Source organism: Phragmites australis, chromosome 13 (genome assembly GCF_958298935.1).
Source record: "Phragmites australis chromosome 13, lpPhrAust1.1, whole genome shotgun sequence".
NCBI lineage: Eukaryota > Viridiplantae > Streptophyta > Magnoliopsida > Poales > Poaceae > Phragmites > Phragmites australis.
The window spans coordinates 4,245,100-4,269,429 of record NC_084933.1 but is presented as its reverse complement, the minus strand read 5'-3'; the positions used below and the strand labels follow the sequence as shown (position 1 = coordinate 4,269,429).

The 24,330-nt window shown below is 42.0% G+C and overlaps 1 protein-coding gene across 1 annotated transcript; it reads right to left on the bottom strand.

Moving 5' to 3' along the window:
- Positions 1–643: 643 nt before the first annotated feature.
- Positions 644–19,620, bottom strand: LOC133888081 (vacuolar protein-sorting-associated protein 33 homolog). The gene is made up of 23 exons (XM_062328195.1): positions 19,359–19,620; positions 18,968–19,085; positions 18,839–18,878; positions 18,662–18,742; positions 18,253–18,447; positions 17,487–17,597; positions 17,334–17,399; positions 16,924–17,031; positions 16,788–16,832; positions 16,524–16,580; positions 15,098–15,192; positions 14,440–14,491; positions 14,195–14,254; positions 12,318–12,380; positions 12,141–12,247; positions 11,680–11,802; positions 9,985–10,066; positions 9,777–9,847; positions 3,878–3,958; positions 3,090–3,147; positions 2,942–3,009; positions 2,013–2,100; positions 644–985 (listed from the first exon to the last, which is right to left on the bottom strand). The coding sequence occupies exons 2-23, from the start codon at positions 19,018–19,020 to the stop codon at positions 884–886; spliced, it is 1,806 nt and encodes a 601-aa protein (XP_062184179.1). The 5' UTR covers positions 19,021–19,085; positions 19,359–19,620; the 3' UTR covers positions 644–883.
- Between the last annotated feature and the right edge of the window lie 4,710 nt (positions 19,621–24,330).

Genomic DNA, 24,330 nt, shown 5'->3' with positions numbered 1-24,330 from the left:
TAGAGCCATAGTGCAACCGGAAGGGGATCAAGGAAACTGTTCCGCCTCCAACACGTGTCGCTCTGAGTGCCATTCAATATCTCCGTATCCAAAGGCTCTCCTTGTCTGGGAACCCAGTCCCAACAGTAGAGGTAAGGGGTGAAATTGAAATAGCTAATCCTTTCTTACTTGATAAATATTTAAAAATGATGACTCCAAAGAATTTGACAAAGTTAAAAAAATAAATACTCTCAATTTATTTCGCATCCGTGACCTCACTAGCCCTCCACGTTTTATTGAATATTGTTATGTAAGGAACATATGTATTAAATTATTTTACATGCTTCTCACATGTTGCATATTACAAAATTTGGATTGCAGAGTACTTTATAAGACTGGTAGCCACCGGCCTAGTTTCAATCAGTCTGTATCCTTGCTCTTAATCATGTGGGCTAGTAGAGCTAGTCGCCGTTAGTTTTCTTTTTTATCCCTACCAAAAACTTGAGCACAGAATCTTTGTGGTCAGTCCGGTGCTCGAGTCTCGGCTTTCCAAAACTACAATAGGATTACATGTTGGAAATTTTCACATGCAGTGAGCTGATACAGCACCACATGAAATCCAGTTATCCTGACATTTCCAGTTAGAAGACCTTAACAATAGAACTGAATCAAAATGAGACCGCAAAATTTCCATTGATTGATATTAATTTATTTGTATTTGCATTTGCATGAGATAAAAGTACAAACATATACAGTGACAAAAAAGACGAGGCCCATCTCATAAATACAAGCGTGTGAGCCTAACACCAGTTGCTGAACAAATATGATCTGGTAGCCAAACAAGGAAACCCCTCACGAGCTCGGGTTTGTCTACAACTACAAACACACATGCACAAAAAAAAAATTACATCATCCCTTCTTTGCTATTGGCTATAATCGGTCTGAGTATTGTGTTGCCATTGACAACCTTTGTTGTAGCAACAAGGAAGTCGTAGCCCATTCCTTCCTGCAATAGACAACGAGAGAAGTATGATAATACAATAGACAAGGAAAAAAGTATGATAATACCAAGTCTTTTCCAAGGAAAAAAGTATGATAGTACAAACATAGTAAAAAAAAAACAGATCTTATACACTAAAAAAATTGTTCCTAGGAAAAGACTTGGGTGAAATAAAGATAGTAGGTTGTACTCAATTAGTAGAAAAAAAATAAAAATTTATTATACATAGGCTCAACTTTTCACCAATCACATGTAAAACAGAGAAAAAACGACCATAAAAATGTGAAAAAAAAACTCTACTCATCCCCGATCCAAGGGCATACAAACGCACAAAGTTACACAACTGTACACCCCTGCCTTTGTTCTGTCAAAGGGAATAAAGGCAGATGAATCTATTGTTCTGATATGGATTTAGGTGGTGGAAAGCGGGAGAGAGATGGCCAGCAAGCCGCAAAGAACCCACGAACAGCCAGACTTTTCTTTCTTAATTTTTGCCTAGTACATAATGATGCAACTGGCTTCCTTATATAGGAGTTGGCCCTATCAAGATCTCATTTAAAAAGGTAATAAACCAACTGAATAAGGGAACCTGCGATGTTATCCTAATTTAGAGATATTATCCTAACTTAAAGGGCTAAGTATCCTCTTGATCATCTTGGGGCCCAAGTCCTGCGGCTGCACCCTTAGTTGCGCATGCTGGATTGACTGGGCCTGCCATGGCCAGTGCTGGCCAGCACCATAACATTTATTCACCTCCAGTGGCAACAAGACCAAAAACAAATTTTTCATAACATCGGGCACAATTTAATCATGCAAACAGTTAGTTCTGTTATAATCATTATAAGATAGTTACACTAAAGTCTTCTTATGATTTTGTAATGACCTACCATGAAAAAAACGAATCAGGAAAATAATTATGCACCATCGATTCTGAAGTGAATTCTGGTATCCAAGAAATTCCAGGTTAATAAAACCTTGGAATCTATTTGTTCTAAACATCTGAAAAATTAGAAACAAGTAGTAGAATATGTACCTGTGCACTAAGGAATCGAAGGGCAGCAATCTCAGCAAATGTTACACCACCAATAAATACAACCAAAACCAGAGAGCGATGACCAACCCTAGAACAGCAGAATTTTTGGAACAAAACAGATGAACGGATTTATAAATCTGTGAATGCTAGAAAAATACTACTACTAATACTATATTATAATTTTCTATTATTTATCTCCTTTTCTTTCTTTCTCTTTAGTTCGTGTGACTTGTTGTGTTTTATCTCTAGCCTACACCAACTTGCTTGGGACTAAAGGATTTGTTGTTATTGATGTTGTGAATGCTAGAGAAAATATTAGAACTGTAATGGATAACAATTTTCCTAGTAAGTTAAAAAAAAATAGACAGCAGCAAATTCAGTTTGAACTGATCTGGCAAAACTTTCCAAACTTAATAAACTACTGAGATTCCAGGAATCTTCAAGGGGGATACTAGTAGTAGGTGATCTCGAATAGTAAAATAACAGTATCTTGCTTGCCTTTTCCTTGGTTTCCATGTTTTGATTAGATTGGTTTTAGCATTCTTCCTTTTTTGCATATGGTTTTGATCAAAGTATGAGGTCATCTCTCAGAGCTGCTACATACAGTCGAGAAATTATTTGCTATGCATTTTGGGCATATCCTATACTCTTGGCAAAACTAGGTGAGGAACAACACAAATTTGATCGTCTGTTCCTGAAGTCAGCTCAACATGACAAGTATTTGCGTTGTGATGTAAAAAGATCATTACTAACCAACAAAAATAAGATTAAAAAAATAGCACGTGCAATTTGGATATTCAAATCACTTCACTGTTATCAGACCCCTGTTTCCTCGAATTACTATACAGAGCCAACAGATTGTGGTAGCCCTCCCTTCTCTCAATTCTTAAATGTTGGAATGATAATTCTGTATGTGTAGGTGAGTTTACCTGTCAATACTCTGTTGGGCCACTGAACCTGGAAGCGCTTCCAGTGAAGAATTAGTTTTCAAACCACCCTACATGAGTTAGATAAATCTTTAAGAAAAATAATTTGCTTCCTTGTAATGCAAACTTCAATTCGACGATAGCCACTCACTCTTTTCAAATCCAGATGTGGACCTGGCAATAGTTTCAACAATTCTTCGGTAGATCGCCTGAAAGATGGAAAATAAATTTTAATGAGAGTACAGGTGACAAAACTTCTAGCCACTAATTAAGGTCATTTAAGAAAACCACTTTTACAACATAACAGTAGAAACGTTTAGTGCAGAAGTTGTAAACAAATGAGGTAACACAAACACCAATGGCACATTTACACTCCGATATATTGGTACCAGAATAACTCTTCCAGAGAACTATAGTCTGTATGGAAGGAGAGAGCGGAACAGAAAGCAAAAACAAAAATAAAATTAGACGAATATTCCTATTATACAAATAGCATGCAAGTAGAAGACATTTGCTTTGATTTATTATCAACCAAATAACTCATAAATTTTCACAGAACTCTGCACGGAAGGAGAATGAGACAAGAAACAAAAGAAATTTGAAGGACACATTCCTACTTTATGGAATCTCATTCAAGAATAAGAGAGAAGGGAGAACGGCGGGGCATAATTCATTCCCTCCTTAATATCAATTTTGCTCTCCCAAAAAAATGAAGAAAAGAAGAAATAAATATAAAGCTTCTATTACTTAGTGAAAAGCTAGAGATTTCCTTTTATTTTTGTCCCATCTTTTTATATGTGCAGAAACTTCATAGAAACATTTCTTCCCAAGAAAAATTAAAGGGTCTTTCTCTGCAGACTACATTCGAAGCAACATGAAAAGAAAAACATTATCATCGAAAAATAAAGGGATGGAAAATAAATCACATGATAAACTCACCATCCAGATCTCACTGCATGTTGAACAAGGCGAATGCTAAGAGGTGCATATCCAGAAAAGATGTATGATATATCACTAGGGCTGAGAATGAAAACAAGAATAGATAATTAGTAGTTGTGACCAAGATAACAAATGCAAAATTAGTTCCAACAGGTAGTGGTAGGAATGGTCCTTATTATGTGTTGAATAATCATATATGACTCTTTCGTATCTACTACAACTGAAGACTCCCAGCAAATTATATACGTCACATGAAAGAGTCAAAAGTCGCTTACAGATTGATACCAGCACTTTTCAAGAATGGATTAACACTAGTACAGAAAAGGCACACAGATTAAACCCTTGTTACATCACTCTTAGAATCAGGGATGACAATCTCAGATATGATCGGTCAAAACACCAGAAAATCTGAGCTTTCTCAAAATTCTTGGGATTTTTTTTTGGCCCGTGTGCATAAGCCGTAGCAAGTAACAAGGAATACAATACATATAAAAGGATCAATGTGGATAGATGATTGCCTAAACAAGGGCTTGGTTTGTGGTCACCGGTCAGTAACTGGAAATGCCCAGCAAGATTATGATCTCTGGTTATGCATGTCAAATGATAAATTTGTGGAGATTAAATTGGTATGAACTTATGCTCAAGCAGATAAAAAAAAATACTCTCAGATAAAGAGAGCATTAGGAACTGAGCTTAGCTCAGTTAGTTGAGAGTGTGGATGTACGTCTAGACCACCCAAGTTCGAGTCCTTTCGACTCAAATTTGGGTACCTATTTCTTGAAAGGCCTGCAGTCTCACAGGTAGTCCAGGAACTCACCCAAGACACACGTACACTAGCAGTGGTATTTTTGGTGCTGCAATTGCTTGCTGCCTTCTCTGTTTTCTTCTCTATTTATACACTGCTAACCACTACAATATGGTCTGGTTTAAACAGCTAATAACTACAGCAATTACTGCTTTAATTGGCTATTATTCTCCCTAATTTGCTAGCTGGAAATCTCTGGTTCAAACAGCTAATAACTACAGCAATTACTGCTTTAATTGGCTATTATTCTCCCTAATCTGTTAGCTGAAAATCTGCACACATCAAGGCTTATTGCTAACAATCTCACCATAATCCTTATGTGTGGACTTGGAATTGATATTGACCATTCCAATCCTAGCACGAAGCTCATGGAATCTGACTCGCGCAAGTGCCTTCATTTGAATGTCATCGAGCTGGTCCTTAGTGCTGACAAAATCAGCACTAATCCTCTCATCTTCCCGGCACTCCCTGATGAAGTGGTAGCGCACATCGATGTGTTTGCTACGTTCATGGAAGACAGGGTTTTGTATCTGCGCTAAGGCTGACTTGTTGTCAATCTTCAGCTCGGCAGTGTCAGCGTCCCTCCCCTTGAAGTCGCCGAGCAGCCGAGCCAACCACACCGCCTGTGTGGCTGCAGTAGTGGCAGCAACATACTCCGCCTCACAAGACGGGAGTGCCACCACCTTTTGCTTGAGAGCATGCCAACTCACCAAGCTGATGCCGTAGAAGAACAAACCGCCGGATGTACTCCTCCTTGTGTCAACATCGCCAGCGAGGTCGCTGTCGGTGTACCTGACAAGCCGTGCCTCTGCTGTCCTCCCGTAGTGGCAACCGAGACTTAAAAGGCCCAGCCACATAGCGCAGGATCCTCTTCACTGCCGCCATGTGTTCCTCCGTAGGCCGCTCCATGAAGCGACTCACGTACCCCACGCTGAAAGCGAGGTCCGACCGCGTGTGGACAAGATAGCGGAGGCTTCCAATGATCCTCGGGTACTGAGTGATGTCCACCTCCGCCGCCGTGCTGTCACGGCTCAGCTTGAGCCGCTCCTCTATGGGGGTGTGCGCAGGGTTGCAGTCCTGCATCCCCGTCATTTCTAGGATGCGCTTGGCGTAATGCGCCTGGCACAGCGTGATCCCGCTACTACTCTGCTACACCTCGATGCCAAGGTAGAAAGAAAGCAATCCAAGGTCGCTCATCCTGAACCTCGCCTTCATCTCCTCCTTGAAGCGGTTGATCTCCGCCTTGGCTGATCCAGTGATGATCAAGTCATCCACATAGACCCCAAGGAGCAACAGCGAGTCACCATGGCCACGCCTGTACATCGCCGCCTCATGCGGGCTCTGCTCGAACTCGAGAGCTCGCAATGTCGTGTTCAGCTTCTCGTTCCAAGCCCACGGCGCTTGCCGCAGCCCGTAGAGCGCCTTCTGCAGGCGCAGCACCTTCTGTTCTGCTCCGACGACGACGAAGCCCTGCGGCTGCGTGACGTACACCTCCTCCCCCAAATCGCTGTTGAGGAAAGCCGACTTCACATCCATGTGATGCACCGGTCAGCCATCTTGCGCAGCAACAGCTAGCAGCAACCGAACAGACTCAAGACGAGCAATGGGTGCGAATACTTCATCGAAGTCAATGCCCGGTTGCTGCACATAGCCCTTGGCGACGAGGCGAGCCTTGTGCTTGATCACTTCTCCTGCCTCGTTCTTCTTGAGCTTGAAGACCCACTTCAGCCCAATAGATCGATGCCCATGAGGAAGCTCCACCAGTGACCATGTCCCGTTCTGCTCGATGGAGTCCATCTCCCTGCCATGCTGGATCGTGCCCTGCTTCAGTGAAGGAGCGTGGCTCTCCATCCTCGCTGACTAGCAGTAGCCCCTCGCCATCGGCGATGCGATTGGCAAGGCCTGGTGCCTCTCCCCCTCTAAGCACATCGTCGATGCGACGGTAACGGAGAGGGGAGGAGTCGTGGTACACATCCAGCCTGTCGGAGTCGTTTGGCGGAGGAGAGACGAACTCCAGGAGCAAGGCCGCCGCAGGAGAAGCCCCTGTGGGCGTGGACGACACGCCAGCAGGCGAGGCTGGCGCTGGATCCGTCCCCGCGGATGTGGGGGCTGCCTCTGCAGGGAAGACGGGCGTGGGCAACGAGATCGCCCCTATGGGCGCCGGCGCAGCAGGATAAGCGTCTTCTGCGCTGCCTGCGGACGGAGCCAACGCGCCTGGGTGGATGTAGTTGACCACTACCTCCACATGGAAGTCAGGTGTGGCTGTTCCACCGTCTTGCAGCACCGCCTCCCAGTCCCAGCCGGCGTCCTCGTCAAAAACGACATCGCGGGAGATGTGGACGCGCCGGAACCGGGGCTCGAGCATGCAGTACGCCTTGGAGCCATCCTCATAGCCGATGAAGACCATCGGGGTGCTGCGGTCATCGAGCTTCCGCAGGCCTGGTCGTGTATCCTTTACATAACCAAGACACCCGAATGTACGCAAGTAGCTTACCGCCGGCTTGCGCCCGTGCCACGCCTCAAATGGCGTCTCGCCGTCAAGACTCTTCGTCGGCGTCCGGTTGAGGAGGTAGACAGCCGTGGTCACAGCCTCCCCCTAAAATTCAACGGGCATCTTCCGCTGTTTCAGGAAGGCGCGTGCGGTGGCGAGGATGGTCTGGTTCCTTCTCTCCACCACGCCGTTTTGCTGCGGCGTGTACGTCGCGGAGAAATGCCACTACACGCCGTGGTCCTCGTAGTGGCGCGCGAATTCAACGGAGGTGAACTCGCCGCCATTGTCCGTGCGTAGAACGCGGAGCTTGTGCCCGCTCTCCACCTCCGCAGCAGCCTGGAACTTCGTGATGGCCGCTGCAGCATCACTTTTTGCTGTGAGAAGCACCAGCCACATGTAGCGGCTTGCGTCATCTACCAACAGCAAAAAATAGCGGCACCCGCCTAGCATCGTCGGCGTGATGGGGCCGCAGAGGTCGCCGTGGACGAGGTATAGGACGCCCTCTGCGCGGTACTTCGCCTTGGCTGGGAATGGGGCTCAACGATGCTTCGTCATGACGCAGATGTTGCAGAGCTGCTCCACGTGTTCTAGCCGCGGAAGACCACGCACCATGTCCTGGTGGCCAAGCTGGTGCAACGCGTCGAAGCTGATGTGGCCGTAGCGGGCGTGCCAGCGCCACGAGTCGTCGTTGTGCTGCACCGCGAGACAAATGGGGCGCGCGACGTTGAGGCGTAGGATGTAGAGCCGGTTCCGCCCGTAGTTCACCTTGGCGATGAGATGACGCCGGCGATCCCAGATGTGCAGCGCGCCATCCTCGATCAGCACCTTCGAGCCACACTCATCGAGTTGGCCGACGCTGATGATGTTGTTCTTCAAGCGTGGGATGAAGTAGACGTCGGAGAGCGTCTTGTGCTCGCCGTTCTTCTTGGCGAACAGCACCGTGCCGCAGCCGTGGATCTCGACGAGTGATCCATCGCCGAACCGTACGGTTCCCTGTACCACGCAATCAAGCTTGGCGAAGACGTCGCTGCGACCCGTCATGTGGCTGGTGGCGCCAGTGTCGAGGTACCAGCCTTCCTGGAGTTCACCGGCGTCTGCCTCGCCGAGGAACGCCTGCGCTCGTGGTTCATCGAGGTGGACTGTTGTCGACGCCGGCACGGTGTCGTCGTTCAGCGCGCAGACTTGCGCCATCAGTAGCGTAGGCTTGTAGTCCTCCTCCTGCAAGAGGTGCGCCTGACCTCGCTTGGGCTGGCTGCAATCACGAACCCAGTGACCGGTACGCCCGCAATTGCGGCAGGTGTCGCGATCGTCGTTGCGGGCAGCGTTCTTGCCATCAGCCACACCCTTCTTGCGCAAGCCACGGGAGCGGCGATTCTTGTCGTCGCCTTTGGCAGACCGCGAGCCCCCCTCGCTAGCTCGTCTTTCCTTCTGGCGCGCAAGCCACTGCTCCTCCGTGAGCAGCAGCTTGCCATCGAATGTCGATGGTAGCACCTGGTCCGGGTCGAGGCGGTCCTCCACCGCCTTGAGCCGTCCCGTGACCTCCTCGATCGTCAACGTTGAGATGTCGAGGAGCGTCTCGATGGAGCGCGATCTGCGCAAACTTGGGCGGGACAACCCGCAGGTACTTGGCCACAACCTTGGCGTCGTCGACCGGATCACCAAGTACCTCCAGCTGGTGGACGATCCCGGTGAGGCGCATGGCGAAGTCGTCGATTGACTCGCCGTCGCCTTCTGGTCAGTCACCTTGTGAGAGCGCTCGGAGCCGACGCGCATCGTCTTGATCGCATTCCAGGCCTCCTTCGCCGTCTTCTTCGCAAGGGAGGTGACTATCTCCGGCGGGACTACACGAAAGATGGCCTCCATTGCCAACCTGTCGTCGACCCTATCCACGCCGCCCTTGTCCACGGCCTCCCAGAGGCCGCGGGCTTCAAGCATCACCTCCATTATCACCGACCACTCGGCGTAGTTGTGCTTGCTGAGCAGCGGGTACGCACCTCTGACATCTCTCACCACGCGCTGTACCACAGGCTCAGGAGCTGCAGAAGGGTCATCTTCACCCGCCATGACACCCTACTGATACCAATTGAAAGGCCTACAGTCTCACAGGTAGCCTAGGAATTCACCCAAGACACGTACACTAGCAGTGGTATTTTTGGTGCTGCAATTGCTTGCTGCCTTCCCTGTTTTCTTCTCTATTTATACACTGCTGACCACTACAATATGGTCTGGTTTAAACAGCTAATAACTACAGCAATTACTGCTTTAATTGGCTATTATTCTCCCTAATTTGCTAACTGAAAATCCCTGGTTCAAACAGCTAATAACTACAGCAATTATTGCTTTAATTGGCTATTATTCTCCCTAATCTGCTAGCTGAAAATCTGCACACATCAAGGCTTATTGCTAACATTTCTTCTTATTACAATGCCACCTGGTTCCTCCTAGGTTGGTCGAGTTTTTTTTAAAAGAGAGCATTAGGAAATAATTAAAATGAAGATTACGCAAAGTAATTGTTAGGATGAAAACAGACATTGCAGCATGAACAAATGGAGCATAAGGAAATATTGAATGCAAAATAAACATAAAGCATCAAAAGTTCATACTTTGCCGTATCATTTACATCAACTATAAGCTGCAGAGCTCTTGTAATACTAACCCAATTACTTCTAGATTCCTGCATGGCATGACAGTATGTCATAGAAAATTAGAAATGAAAAAAGAAACTGTAGGAAATAACGCCATATAATAATATAGAAGGAGCCGTGGAGGACTCTGAATAAGAAGTTCATTGAGGGATCTAATCTGACTAACCTGCCTCTTAAAAAGGCCAGCTTTTTCCAGATTGTATAACAAGGGCATGTGCTCAAAGCCATAACTATGCAGTATTTCTCGCCTAAAAAGTAGCACAAAATGCAGAGCAGACAAGAATCAGATTTACGATCAACATGCTGGCATCGGAGGAAAAATAAATTCCAACACATGCACAGTAAAATCCCACAAAAAACATATTTTCAAACAACATCTATAACATAACAGTCAATCAGTGACTTGTATGGCACAGCGCTACAGAATACTCAGTTCATGCACACATTAAATTGCATAAATTATGTCTATTCCTGCCTATTATTGCGGGCGTGCTTTACTGCAAAGACTATGGATGTTGAACCAGTGAGAGCAAGTGCGGGTGCCTCCAGCATGCAGTTGCCCCATGGTCAGCAATTAAGGAATAGGAGGGCAGGATGGGAGAAACTAGAGGGATCAGGAAATAGCAACTGGGAGGGAGTGGATTGATTTCTTTGTTTTTTGGTTTAATATATTACATAGGCAATCCTAACATAGTCAAGATGACTGAACCCTCCAAGTGCTAGAACTTGGACCTCAACTTGGGCTTGGCTTTGCAACTCTAATACAACTTGAATGCGCTCCTAAGTCAACTTGACTTTGCCGACTCTTGCTCTTCCCTAGTATACTATTTGAGCACCTCTACTAACCTACTTAAACTCTAGCTGTGCCAACTCAACAGAGTCCACAACTTTACTCCTCTTTTTTTCTTCTAAATTTCCATCAGATTTCAAGTTGTGGAAGCATGTTATCCATTTCAACTCTAATCAACACATTTTTGTTTCTGAATTCAGACTCTATCATCAAGAAAATTTTGATTTCTAGATTTTACATAAACTTATTTGGTATGTCTTCATGTTCCATTGGATTTATGCCTATAAACATAGATATTCCAAAAGACTGGATTCACGCAAGACTTCACCAAAGACCTTCCAGTTAGGCAAGCGACCTCATTGACCACTTTGAGCCCATATTTAAATGTTACGTATGTCAGTTTATTCAAATGCAGTACGTATGCTGACTTTGATTACAAATGCTTACATTAAGTTAATTCATGTAAGTTGCGATAAACATTCTTTGATGCTGGATACCATTCCCAAGCCAACCTAGGCTAGTCACCACTTTTATGCATCAGGATACGGAGATGAAGACAGTGCCATGTCCTAGGTCAGAAGCCCCAGGCCCCAGTCAAGATGTCTCTCGCAAGGCATCCTGTGGCCACTTTTAGTTTATAAAGAAGTAGGACTTTAAGAATATTTGCCCGGGCACCCTGTTCTGTAAACCTTCACCATAAAGCCTATTTATGACTTCTTATTTTTCAACGTTTTATTTACTTATGCATGGATGCGATTCATCAATGTTATAAATTTGTGCACTAGCTTTATCCAGAACAAAATACATGAGTGCTTTGGATATAGTGAATCTGGGTACCAACTCATGTCAACATTTCTAAGAGTTCACAAATAGGTGGGAGAAAAGGCACATCACTAAACATGATAGCTAGAAAAATGTACTCCAGGGCAAATGACCCTATCAACCCATTTACCTATAATGCTATAATATAGTCTTGAAAGTTGCAAAGCCATGAACTAACAATGAACATAAAACTTAACACAGAAGCAGCAGAGCGGAAAAAGCGAAGCTTGATAAAGTGGCATACCATACCTCAAGTAATCAAAATTCTTCTTTGGCAACCCAGCATTTGTAAGCGAAAGTAACACTAGAAGGCGTAGCACATTTTCAATAGGTTCCTGCTTGTGTATCATCTCCTCGATGTACTCGAAACATCTGGGGATAAAGTAAGCTTAGCTGGCATTTTGACATAATTTGAGAGCAAACTGAAAGACAAATATGGTTTATGGCCACTTTTGTAAACGATGTGAAACTAAAGTATCAATATAAACACAATTGAAATCACTAGTTCAGCTACGTGAAAGTTCAAGAAGGAAACCGATTTTAGTCATTCGGTACGTATTCTATGGTATTGATGGAAACAAGCATAGAAAAAATAAAACTAAAAATGAGAAATCAACGATAAGTTAAATATGAGTGAGGAATGAACTAGAAGAAAATGCAGAACAAAAAAAAGAAAAGCGAATTAGGGAAAAGTGCAAAGACAAACTCACATTTCAAAGTTTTGAACCTCCAATATTGTTTGTTCTATGTCTAGTCGAGCATGAAAGGAGGGCTTTCCCGTGAACGATTGCAAGTGTTGTGCCAAATGGACATGCCTCTAAATCATTGCATGCAGTTAGTCATCAAAATCAAAACAGAAATAATATGAAGGCACACAATTAACTTACAGCTATCTCTGGTAGCGAGTGCAACCTCCTCACAAAATCCTTTAGCTCAGAAACTGACTGAGTCTGTTCAAAACAAGAAATTATTTAAATAACTTCCATTTTCCAAACTAGCCAAACGGTAATTTACTGTGGTCAAAATGATAATGCATAAGACAAAACATGACACAGATGCACATATTTACTGAATGCAACAAGTTCACTAGAAAGTAGTGAGTGATATATATAATGTCAGTTTTCTATTCGAAAAAAGGGGGTGAAAAATAAAAGTGACATGTCCATCTAAGCGCAAGCTGTCACATCGTATGTTTTCTGCATCTCCACATGCAATCATATTTAGACTAAAAGATTAGGTATTGTTATACAAGCACTCATATTTACCCTATTCCCAATTGTATTGTCAAACATGCCCCCTGAATCTCCAAATGAAACAAGTGTATTTTAATTCAAGATGATCTGCTGATTATACAATGCATGACATTTCTGGAGTTATATTACAGTATTTCCCTATCTTGTAAATTTAAACCTGCCGAGCATCAAGCAGTTCAATTCATGTTATTTCTCAACAGCTAGCCAATGCAGTCACAAAAAAGAAACGGCTGGCCAGTGATATATGACCAGTTTATCATAATTGCACTAACAAATCAAATTTTCCGAGAGAATGGATAGTCGCAAAAAAGAAACAGTTGGCCAGTGATATATGACCAGTTTATCATAATTGCACTAACAAATCAAAGTACCTGAGAAAATGGATATTAAATAATACTAATTTACTATCATGCTGGATCTCATTAAAGGCACAAATTCCAATGATATGGCACTAATGCTTGACCTGCTGACCCAGAGGTTCATCCTCCTGCCATCAATTCAAATCTCTGATGCAGTTGGAGAAGAGAAGCAGACTAGACACTTCTATTGATCAATCCTTTCCAGATCTAAACAATTACAATGGATTATTGAGGCTTTCTCTCAAGAACTCAATCTTATCTCTAAGGGCCCATCAAGTGAGGCAGGAATCATGGAATTGGAAACTGATTCCACATATGCGTTTGGCTAGCTACCCCCTATAATCAAAATCAGAGATTCCATCCTACATTCCAAGTGATGCCTTGATCACCGCCCTTCTCCTCCTTGCAAACGAGGTGAGATCCTCCCCTCCTCTTCGGCAACCTCATGCCTCATCGGCAACTCCGCTGCCATGGCCGTCCACGGCCATGGCACCACCCTCCCTATCACTATTGATTTCATGGTTGAGCTCTGCTGCACCATTGCACACACGCCCAGGCAGCTCCTTGTCGGAGACCTCCCCGTCGTATGCTACGAGATCTCATCCGCGCTGGTAAGTGCAGCACACGATGCAGGGCCCTATCTTTCTTCTCCCCAATCTGGTTCAATACAATCCAAATTATTTGATTTGGCTATTGCTTATCTAGATATGTAGTCTATTTGGACCTTGATCTTGTTTGAAACGAGAATTTTAGTTCGATTGCTTCTCTTCTGTCGTAAGGTGGAGACTTGGGGATTTGTTTCTTCTTACAATGCCAGATGGACCCAAGCAGGAATATTAAAATTTGAATCCAATTTCTGCTGATTTTGATTCATCTAGAAATGGAAACGGGATCTAATTTTTCAAATTCTTGGCATCCAAACAGGGCCTAAAGGAAACTATAACTTGACAAACAAGCAATAGACTCGATTTTATACCAAAGGGAACAATAACTCAAAGTTAACACAATATAGCAACTCGTTCTAATTCTAACAGTATATCCGAAAGAGGTGGCCCTTATAAAACATATATGAACTCGGCATTTGCACCGTTTTTCTTCAATGTATTAAAGAACAGGTACAAAATAACAGACAACATTCACTTTAATTCTTACATTGGTGGATTTTACTTCCGCGTAATCTTGTTGAATAGATGTTGCCTTTTGGCGCAAGACCTGCAGTCAATACAATTTAAAATTATTCAAATTTGATAGAAATGATGGCAGATACAACCAACAAATTGGAATGAGACTCATTTATGATTAACAATGGCAAAATCAGGTAACAACTAAATCCACAAAAAAATAGCACAAATTTCCTTCAAGTGAAATAAACATGAGTAGAAGTCAGTGGAGTGAACCTGAACTACAACTTCAAAATTGAGGTCTCTAATCTCCTTGTACAACTTATCACTGAGAAGAAAAGAACATCAGAATAAATGTATAACTCCACATACAGAAAATATCCTGTAAAAATGCAAGCATATGTGCATTAAGAGGATTGCACACATATACTAGCACTATCTCCAGTAACAGATAAGTGACAAGAATGACATGATCTCAAAAATAACTTCGACAAGCAGTTTCTATAGTAATACATTTGTAAAATATTAAATGGTAATATTATGAAAGAACAAATTGAGACAAACCAACTCATAGCATTTCCATATAGCAAATCTAGATACTAATGAAGGCAAAGTTGATTGAAATTCAGATAGTTTTCTTGCAGGCATTATTATGTCACTTAATTTTGATTGGAGGGAGTAACAATTAGTAACTTAAATAAAAAGAAAACTATGACATTCTTTCATAACAACATATCTAATCTTTCTACTTTCAGAGCTTTCCAACATTGCAAGACAAGACTAACCATAAGTATCTCAAGGATGCCAATAGAAAAATCCAAGCATATACAAAGCAACAATGCTTGCGGAAACAAACTTATATTTTTATTGATATATATACATATAATCCAGATTATTGTTGTTGACTGAGACAACACCTACAAGGGATACTTGCCTCGAATTTAGTGGAACCTTAACCTTTTTTCCATCTTGTTGGGCTCCCATGATGCTCGCATCAACTTCGACAGACCCGGTATGAATTTGCAGCATCTGATGAATAAAATATGATCACAGAATTTATTTCAAACAACTTACATTTTTAGATCACACTAGCAATGCAGCATTAGAATGGTAGATAATATTTCATTTTAATTGCATTGATTTCTTAGGCAATAAATATCCCAGTGATGGTATGGCGCCTGGTTATTGTTGCTCTCGGAATCATAAAGAACAAAAAAGACAAGAGGAGGCAAACCCCAACTGAACAAAAATCCCAGGCTTATGCATTTCCAATTGAAATAGGATTACTAGTTCACCATGTGCAATCTAGCAGTAGGTATTTGCTGAAAGGGATCGTAGTACCAATGTAACCTACTAATATAATAGTAGGCGAATCAATTGGAGAGCAGGAAATATTACATCTGCTTTCCACATTTCCTATTAGGTGTTTGGGACAATAACGGAAAACATATTAGCCATTTCCTAACAGCTAAATGCTTTCATAGTTAGTTCAGGAGTACGAAACATTCTGCAAAATTCTCACCTCAAGTATGAATCTGTGTGCACCAATAACGAAGCATCAAATCAGTCACTCTACTATGACAGTACCATTGTTTAGTACTACTGCCATTCAAAAATAGATGATAGACATGTACAGCCTTCAATACACACCTGACACCTTTCACCATCAATTTCTATAGTATTAATTAGGTGAATAGAAAGTATAAAAATAATTTTCTGAAGCTATATTACACATGGTAGATTGCTGGTAGGTTTTAACTTCTAATGCTCCGTTTGGCATTATGGTGGATTCTCAAAAGCATTATTTCTTTCTAGATTCAACCTGTTAGTTAGAGCATATTTTTTTAACTAGTAGAGATTCCCGTAAAAGACTGCTAGCACAGCAACCACAAACTGACTATTTGGAGCTGAGGCAGTAAACATGAAGGTTGCCAAAACAAAGCATCATTGATTTAAGAATTTAGAGTTTTAGGTGGTATCAGGTGACTTCTACTGCATTTTTCCATCTGCAACACCATTGTTATTCGAACTTAGCAGATAGCACATATGTTGAAATTTGTTACATGTCTGCATGCCTAGATATATAGTGGGGTAGTCACAAAGTGCAGAAAAACAGATGGAAAGATGGAGGCAGCAATCAAGAATTTGTCTAGTTTTGAATAGGTAGGTGGTAAGTGAAAGGGAAGTATTTGATGTTTCTTGTCGAAACCAACTTTAGATATAGCGATGTTAGAAGGTCATGCATTGCAAGCTCATAGTCATATGATGACTATTCTACTGATATATTATCGATTTACAGAAAACGCTAATGGATCAAATGCTCATGAGTAATGATACGACAACAAGCTTTAGTAGTCTACCTCATCCAATAAACCTTCATATGTCAACTGAGAGCACATTGGGGTTACCATGTCCACCTGAATGACAAAGAAAATTATAAAAACAAAAAGACATCAGAATAGTATAAAACCTGATACTATTCTATTGTGTATTAATACTTGATGACTTAAGGCAAACATGTAAGTGCAATAATTACATTAAAGAAACAGAAAAAAATCAAGATAAAACAGGACATGGTTGCCTATAGAACTAAAAATCCAATATAAACTGAATCGAATATTTACCTCTCTGTCTAACAAAATAACAGTGTTTATCTCCGGAATCCCCATCTAATACACCATATAGAAAAAAATAGAACTGATCAAATTCAAATAAACATAGAAATCTGAGTCACAAAAGGAAGACGTCAATTGGTGTTACATCATCCATGTTGACAGGATCCTCTAGTTGCATATTATTCAACAACTCTGCGGCTTTGGTTGACGCCACACCCTTAGCCCTAACATTGGGGATGACTCCAAAGGCAAACTGACAAAAAATGCAGTAATACACATAAGTGCATCAGTTATTAACATGAAGAATTTTATAGCAATCAGTACACCAAAGTACAACAGGGTGTCAGGACTTGTACTTAACAAAATATTTAGTCAAAAACTAATGAGTTTGCATATTTGTAGAATGGGTTAGTATTTTGCACCCAGCAGTTCAGTAACAGATAAAAATGTTAGTATGTCCAAATACTATCTCTGCCAAAAACAGATGCATCTTGAACAGGATACTTTATTTCAAGTACATGACTTCCTAAATGCACGAAGGGAATATATAATTACCTCTAGCTTATGAATAGCTTTTGCAACATGCCAGATAGAACTTGTATCTCCTTCAATAAGACATTCCTGAAAATCATAAAGCTTAGATGAGATTCACAATATCGGAAATTCAGAATACACAAGCTAGACCAATATGCATGAATGCATCAGTACCAGCAAAGAATGGTCAAGTTCAAAAGAAAGGACATCCTCATCCAATGGAACTAGATACAAGGGGAATTCTCCAACTGTTAACTTCTGGTGAACTTTTTCTTCCTCCAGGATCTGCAGGTGCAAAGTAAAACAGTGATTAGAGGTCCTCTTCCAATCACATTTTAATTAGAAACTAAACATGTTTTAGTTCCATTCATCTTCATGGCAAGTGGAAAAGAATGCACGCCCCCCTTTAAGACATGTCTCATTTGTTCCTAAAACCTAGTATACTTGTATAGGTGAATGGCGTTCAATTGGAAATAACATTTCAAACTTGATATACATAATGACAACATAAGGATCATATGTACAGTGCGTACATTCAATGCCTAGCATGCCAAACACAATACATAATGTACCGTCGACAACATCATATCCAAGCATAACCTATGGGCAAAGGCATAAACTGAAAGACTGATTCCAGCTTGCCAACTTCTGGGACCTAATCAAACCAATTTTTCACTCTAATCTGAATTTTATGCAAGCAAACTGAAATTCCATTCTTTCTGCACTGTAACATACAAGAATCAGCATGATCCAGATTACACATATCCATCATACTGGGAATTGATTATTATTTTAGTTGTCATTCTTACTAAATTCATATGTAGAATAACAAATTTGCACTAAGAATTGCAAACAATTCTAAGTTATAACAAACTAGAACTCCAGGCCAAAATATAGAACACACGGGCATGAGTCCAAACATCAAAAGAACAACAGATACCTTCTCGCAAGCAACTGTGCGGCGAGGAACAAAGTAGAGGAAGTATTCCCTTTGGAGCCCTTTAGGTTCATCATTCTTGATTTGACTTGCAATAAATTTCATGAAGCTCAGCTGCGAGCGCACAAGATACACAATTTTTGGGCATTCCGTCTGCAAGGGGTCAGAAGAGAGAATCCGCAACTCCGCACCATACTCCTGATAAGCATATAAACCGCCTAATGAGCTAATCAAGTCCGGAAATTGAATAAATAAACTGCAGCAATGGCCTAGCCCATGAAATGATGAATAGAAGGTATTGCAAAGAATATTACTTTGCTACTCCTATGTTCAATAAATCTACTGAGTTTTTAAAGATAACTAGACAAGAGACAGTTTTGACCATTGACATCTCCACACTTCATCATCGCACCTTTAGCAGCGAGGTCTGCACGATCAGCGACAGGGTCCCCGTGAGCTTTGGGTCAATGACCAGACACTTCTTCCCCCTTATCTGAAACACACCACAATGGAAGTCAAACTCCTCAGTTCAGCATCAACAATAATAGCACTAAATATCGCTATGCAGAGTTCGAGATGAGGAAGCTACACTCTTGAGAATGCCAAGCAGGTCCTTCTTCGACTGCTCCCTGCACACAGACCGAACAAGACTATCAGAATCCAGAGACGCGACAGATAGAAGGAGGTGAGTGGGTGAGAAGGATCGGAATAGGGGGACCTGAGCGCAGCGAGATTGAGCGGCGCATTGTCGAGGTTGGGGATCTGCGCCATCTTCCCGGGGGTGAGTTGGAAAGGAATCTATCCAAGTCCTGGTGGATCTCTGCTCTACCCCAGTCCTGAGATAAAGAACAATTCGTCAATTCCGGGTGTGTTGCAATGTTTCAGTCCACGGTTAGCACAGCAGACACGAATATCCCCAAAAAAGTGAGCAATTGTAAGTATTACAAGTCCGGGTGGATCCCCGGTCCACTCCAGCCTAGAGAGTAGGACGACGACCAGGGAAAAGAAGTAATCAAGTAGTGCACCAGAAAACAAGATCATACAAAATTGAGCAATTCGAGCACACATCCATGAATGGAGACAAGGAAGGAGGCAAGGATCGGCAATACCTTGGGCGGATCGAGCGGGCTGCGGCGGTACCACGTCGCAGGACGGACCGGCAGCTGGCTGTGGAGCAGCGGCGATGAGGCCGGCCACGTGGGACGGGCCAGGCAGAGGCGCAGGTGGAGCGGCGGAACGGGCGGCGGCGATGCTCGGTGGTCCTCGGTGTCTCCTCCTGCCGCCTTGCGGGGTGGGCGGTGCGGGAGGGGTGCTGCCTGCGACGCCCCGGTCTGTGCTTCCGATGCTTGAGATGCTCCGTGATCCCCTACAATCTCAGCCTTCAAATCAGATTTCAAGGGACAAGATCTATGCGAGATGAACCCACTCTGGCAATTTTGCAAAACACTGCCCGCCGATCGGCTAAAACTTGCAAATAAGGCCCTAGTCTTCTCTTTCTTCTCCGACGGGACATCCTCGAGATGCACCGGGCGAGTTGTACATCTTCGAGGTGTACGGCTGGCGGCGAGGTTGGAGTGCACATTCGGGGCAGACGGTGCAGCTGGGAAGACCATGAAATGCAGCTCAAAATCCACCAATCGGTTTGCAAGCAACAGTGCATCAAATGGAGGGAAAATGGTTTTTATGTCACTAATTTAGATGTGTCTCGAAGATTTATCATCATGTCCCGTATGTTATTGACACAGGTAGTTACATGTGTCACTAAGATAAGAGTGGTATTTGTCGAAACGTTGATATAAATAGTGACACTAGGCAAATCCCCCTCAAATGGATGAGTAACATGAGCTAGTACATCATGTTGGATTGATCTCGGCTAACTAAATATCGAGAGATAAGGGGAGTACGTCCCTACCTCATATGTGCAATCAACCAATTGGTTACGGTCCCATTTCACACATCGTCATATATAATGTGGGAATGCTAAGGTATCGAGGGTTATCAATCTTATGAGATCAAATAATACCCCTATACTTTAAACCCTACGATCAATCACGTTGGGCGCTGAAATGGAGCGAAGGTCACCACTGTCGTCGACATCACGCTGCCATTGTTACTGCACTCTGTACGCCATCGTGATCACTGATGACTACACCATGCCATCTTAGACATGGCTATCATAGACAAAGATGGTGACACTCCACTCCGTATCGTTGCCTTACCTTGTTCCCTCGTACAATGGCTTCTTTTGGTGTCCCATATCCGAGAGCACAGACCAAACTGTCCTTGGTAGAATCCCATGGCGCAATCTATTGGAGTGGCACACTTCATTGAGATATGAAGCCATCCGTAGGTTTAAGCATGAGGAGGGATAAGCCATTTGAGCACAACATTTAGGTTTAGAAATTTTATCTTTTGGGGGATGTCCATACTATCTAAGGATGTGGTGTAGGTCCATATGGCTCTAATACCATCTCTGTCAAGATTGGTTCAAGAAAAATACCAATCTCATATATGTGTAGAGCTCAGAAATCAATTCTAACATATAGTAACTTCATAGATTAATATCATTACAATATCACAATTAATCATTTTTAAAATGTCTTATAAAAATGATATTCAATGGTCAAAATCCAAATAAAACTGCAGCGAAACTGCATAGACTCTAATCCTCCATGATGACTCCACAGGCACAACCGATGTAGAAAGCAACTTAGAATGATCCATCTTCATCGAACTCTTAGATACCTTCTCTAATTAAATGTTTGCTGATAGCAAGAGTGATCACATGTACTTAGCAAGTTACGAGAAAAATAATATGTATATGAATGCTTGACAATAACATGACAATATTGCTTTTTTTTTGCATAAAACAGTATTTATGGAAAATGTCGACGATTTATATATCGTCGATCTTGCAAACTTGTAGAAAAAGTAAGGGATACTTTCTGTAGACAAATCACATAGCATACATAGAGGTTTATACAGGTTCAAACCTCCCATAGGATAATAGCCATACATTATATTTGTCTTGTATTGATCTCCGAGACTATTTACAAAGGAGTTTTTGGCTAACCTAGATAGATCCAAACCTAGTCGAGGGGCATTCTTGTGCATAGTCATAGAGGATGGCTGGTGTAGATCTAAAGTAAAGAAGTCTTGAAGGCTCAAAGCTCCTATAGGATTGGATGGCTTGCATGGACTTCAATTAGCTTGCCTCCCTGCAGGGTCCCCTAGCTTCGTATATATAGGGCGCCATCATACGACCTTTGGAGTCCTTTCTTATCATTCTTAAGGATAAACTTTTCTGTTTATAAGATATCATGGGTACCTGTGGGCAGTTTCCATACGTCCAAAGATTCTCTTTCCAGGAATAGATATATGCTTCGAGAATATAGAAAACCCTAGGGTATCTGGATTCGGTATTTTTATAATACCTATCGTCAGAAAAATTTTAATAAATGGGTAATATTTAAGTTAATAACAATAAATAAACAACCATCTTAAGATTCCAACCATCTTGGCTTAACCAACCTTTCAACACCTCAACCATGATTCCCACCACTAAGATTAAACAACACATCAATCATAGTTTCCACTATTATGATTGACCAAACCAGCCAACTGTCCAGTTCTAATCATGTGAAGTTTTCTTTGCCCCTTATAATCATGAGTACGACTGATTAAACAGTTTTACACTCTATAGAGGTTATACACTTTACTCATAAGTCATGATCAAACTCTTTTGTCAGTACCTGTCAGTATCTTACACACTCCTAAGGTATGCGCCGAGTAACTATTACAAAGCCTTTACAATGCCCCTCTTAGCATGTAAATACCTGCTAAGGTTTCATCGTCGAGCGAATACACCTCATCAATGGAAGCCCCTCTTGCGTCAATGGAAACCCTGGACGTACACTCTTCCGTTCCATACAACCTGATGCTCTATAAAATGTTGAGAGTATATAAATTAATCGGTTAGGCTCGTCCCATACTAGGCTTGTGGTTGTACTGTTTACTCAGAATGATCACTCCACGAACCAGTCCTTAGATTTGAGCAAGACTACCATAACCAAATCGTACAACCTATACCGGTCTCATCAAACCTCATGCTCAAATCCCTATTCAATGTTGCTACAAAAATTAAATTATCATCTTTTATCATAGTTGCATAAGGCCATTATCATATTCATGTGAGCCATTGTTACGATCAACATCCCAAAGCAAGGTAAAGCATCGTCTACCCTTCCATAACCCAACCATATCTATGGCGACAAGAATGATAAGAAAAAATTAGGGTAAACTCTAACTCTTAGGATTCACAACAAATTATTAGCAATCATATTTTTAAAACAAAATATTTTAAGAAGTAGGATAAATATGATCAAGAACACAACTTATCTTTATTATACTCAGTTAGATTTTCGAAGTCATTATCTTGAAGTCCTTCTAGCTCATCTGAAATATTGGCGTCTACTCGTGAATAAAGAAAAAAAGGCAAAACGGAAACACCAATATCCAAAAAGATCAAATAGCACACAACAAACATCATCACACATAAAATCACACTTTTCTAGACATTCTAGCGAAAGAACGGGTCAAATCGGAGCTACAATTGATAAGTTACGGCTTTTGAAAGATTAAAATAGAACAAAATATTAACTATAGATGAAATTATGTGATTAGGAATTTTTCTAGAATTTTTATGAGTCATCTATGATTTTATAGGATTTTTCTAGAATTTATTAGCATTCATTTGGATTATTAAACTATATGAAAACATTAAATATAAATAAATAACATTACTATAACATTATTAAAATTATTCCACATTACTATAACATTATTAAAATTATTCCTATTTTTAGAATTATTTCATTGTAGGAAAACATTATTATATAATTATGTTAATGTTTAAATAATGTTTTCTATAATTATGTTAATATTTAAATAATGTTTTCCTATAATGAAATGATTCTAAAAATATGAATGTTAATGTATATATAACCATTAAACAAATTAAAGGAAAAATAAATGCTGATTGTGCATGCCATGCAAGTACATATGTCCGACGTGGTACTGCCACATTCGCATGAGTGCTGACGCGGGCCGTCAATGTGATAGGTGACATGGCAGACAAATGACGTCAACCTTGACTAATGGAGCCATCAACTACATAATATCCTAACCATTTATCTCAGATCTAACGACTGGATTCGATTCATCCCGAATTGGTATTCACAATCTAATCTCGTTCATATGCTATCTATCAACCGTCTCATATCATACCTTGAAGATCTCCGGCTCGAGGACAGCAACACGACGTCAATTGGCGGCATACATCACCGTAAACTCGCTAGAATTGAGCTGCGATGGTCGGAATACTCCGATGAGTAGCGGAAGATGGTCGTCGACCTCTGCCGAACTCATTTTGAGCACACATCAGTGATAGCGAGATGCTTAGAGGGTTGGCGGCAGAGATGGATGGCTAGGGTTTCGAATGTGATCTCAAGATTGGCTGGGCTTCCTTTTTATACTCGGGTGAAGTAGAGTTCATGTTCGATTTAGTTCAGGTTTAAATGGTGGCAGCGATCCGATCTCCTCTGATTCACAACGATTTGATATAGATATGTGGTCCTCGATCGAGAGAGTTTGTTCCAAATCTAGCGGTGAGCTTCTAGATGTAGTGTGAGTCCGAGTCTTGCCATGCTGCTCTTGTTGTTGGCTCGGACTCCTCCCCTGTTTCCCCTTTTCAGACAGCACACAAGAGCGACGAGCAGAGGAAGAAGATGACTTGGATGGACCGGCTTTGGACGTGCGCACGCGCGAGATGAGCCAAGACGACCTGTACGACCCGATAGAGAGAGCTAGGCCACTTGGCATCGGCCCACACACCATGGAGAGAGGGGAGGAAAGGGAGAGGGGCTGCGTTCCTCAGGTTGGCAGTCCGATAGGAAAAAGAGGAGAGGGTTGGGCTGGGGTTTTGAGTCGGCTCGAGATGATTTCTTTTTTTCCTTTCTTTTTTTCTTTTCTTTTTTATTTCCATATATAGGTATACATACATGTATTCTATTCATATATATA

Excerpts from the sequence above, each read along its gene's own strand:
- LOC133888081 (XM_062328195.1), bottom strand. The coding sequence starts at position 19,020 with ATGGCGCAGATCCCCAACCTCGACAATGCGCCGCTCAATCTCGCTGCG. Across the intron at positions 18,879-18,967 it reads CTCAATCTCGCTGCGCTCAG|GGAGCAGTCGAAGAAGGACC; the intron begins GTCCCCCTATTC and ends GTCTGTGTGCAG. Across the intron at positions 15,193-16,523 it reads ATGAAGGTTTATTGGATGAG|ATGCTGCAAATTCATACCGG; the intron begins GTAGACTACTAA and ends TTTATTCATCAG.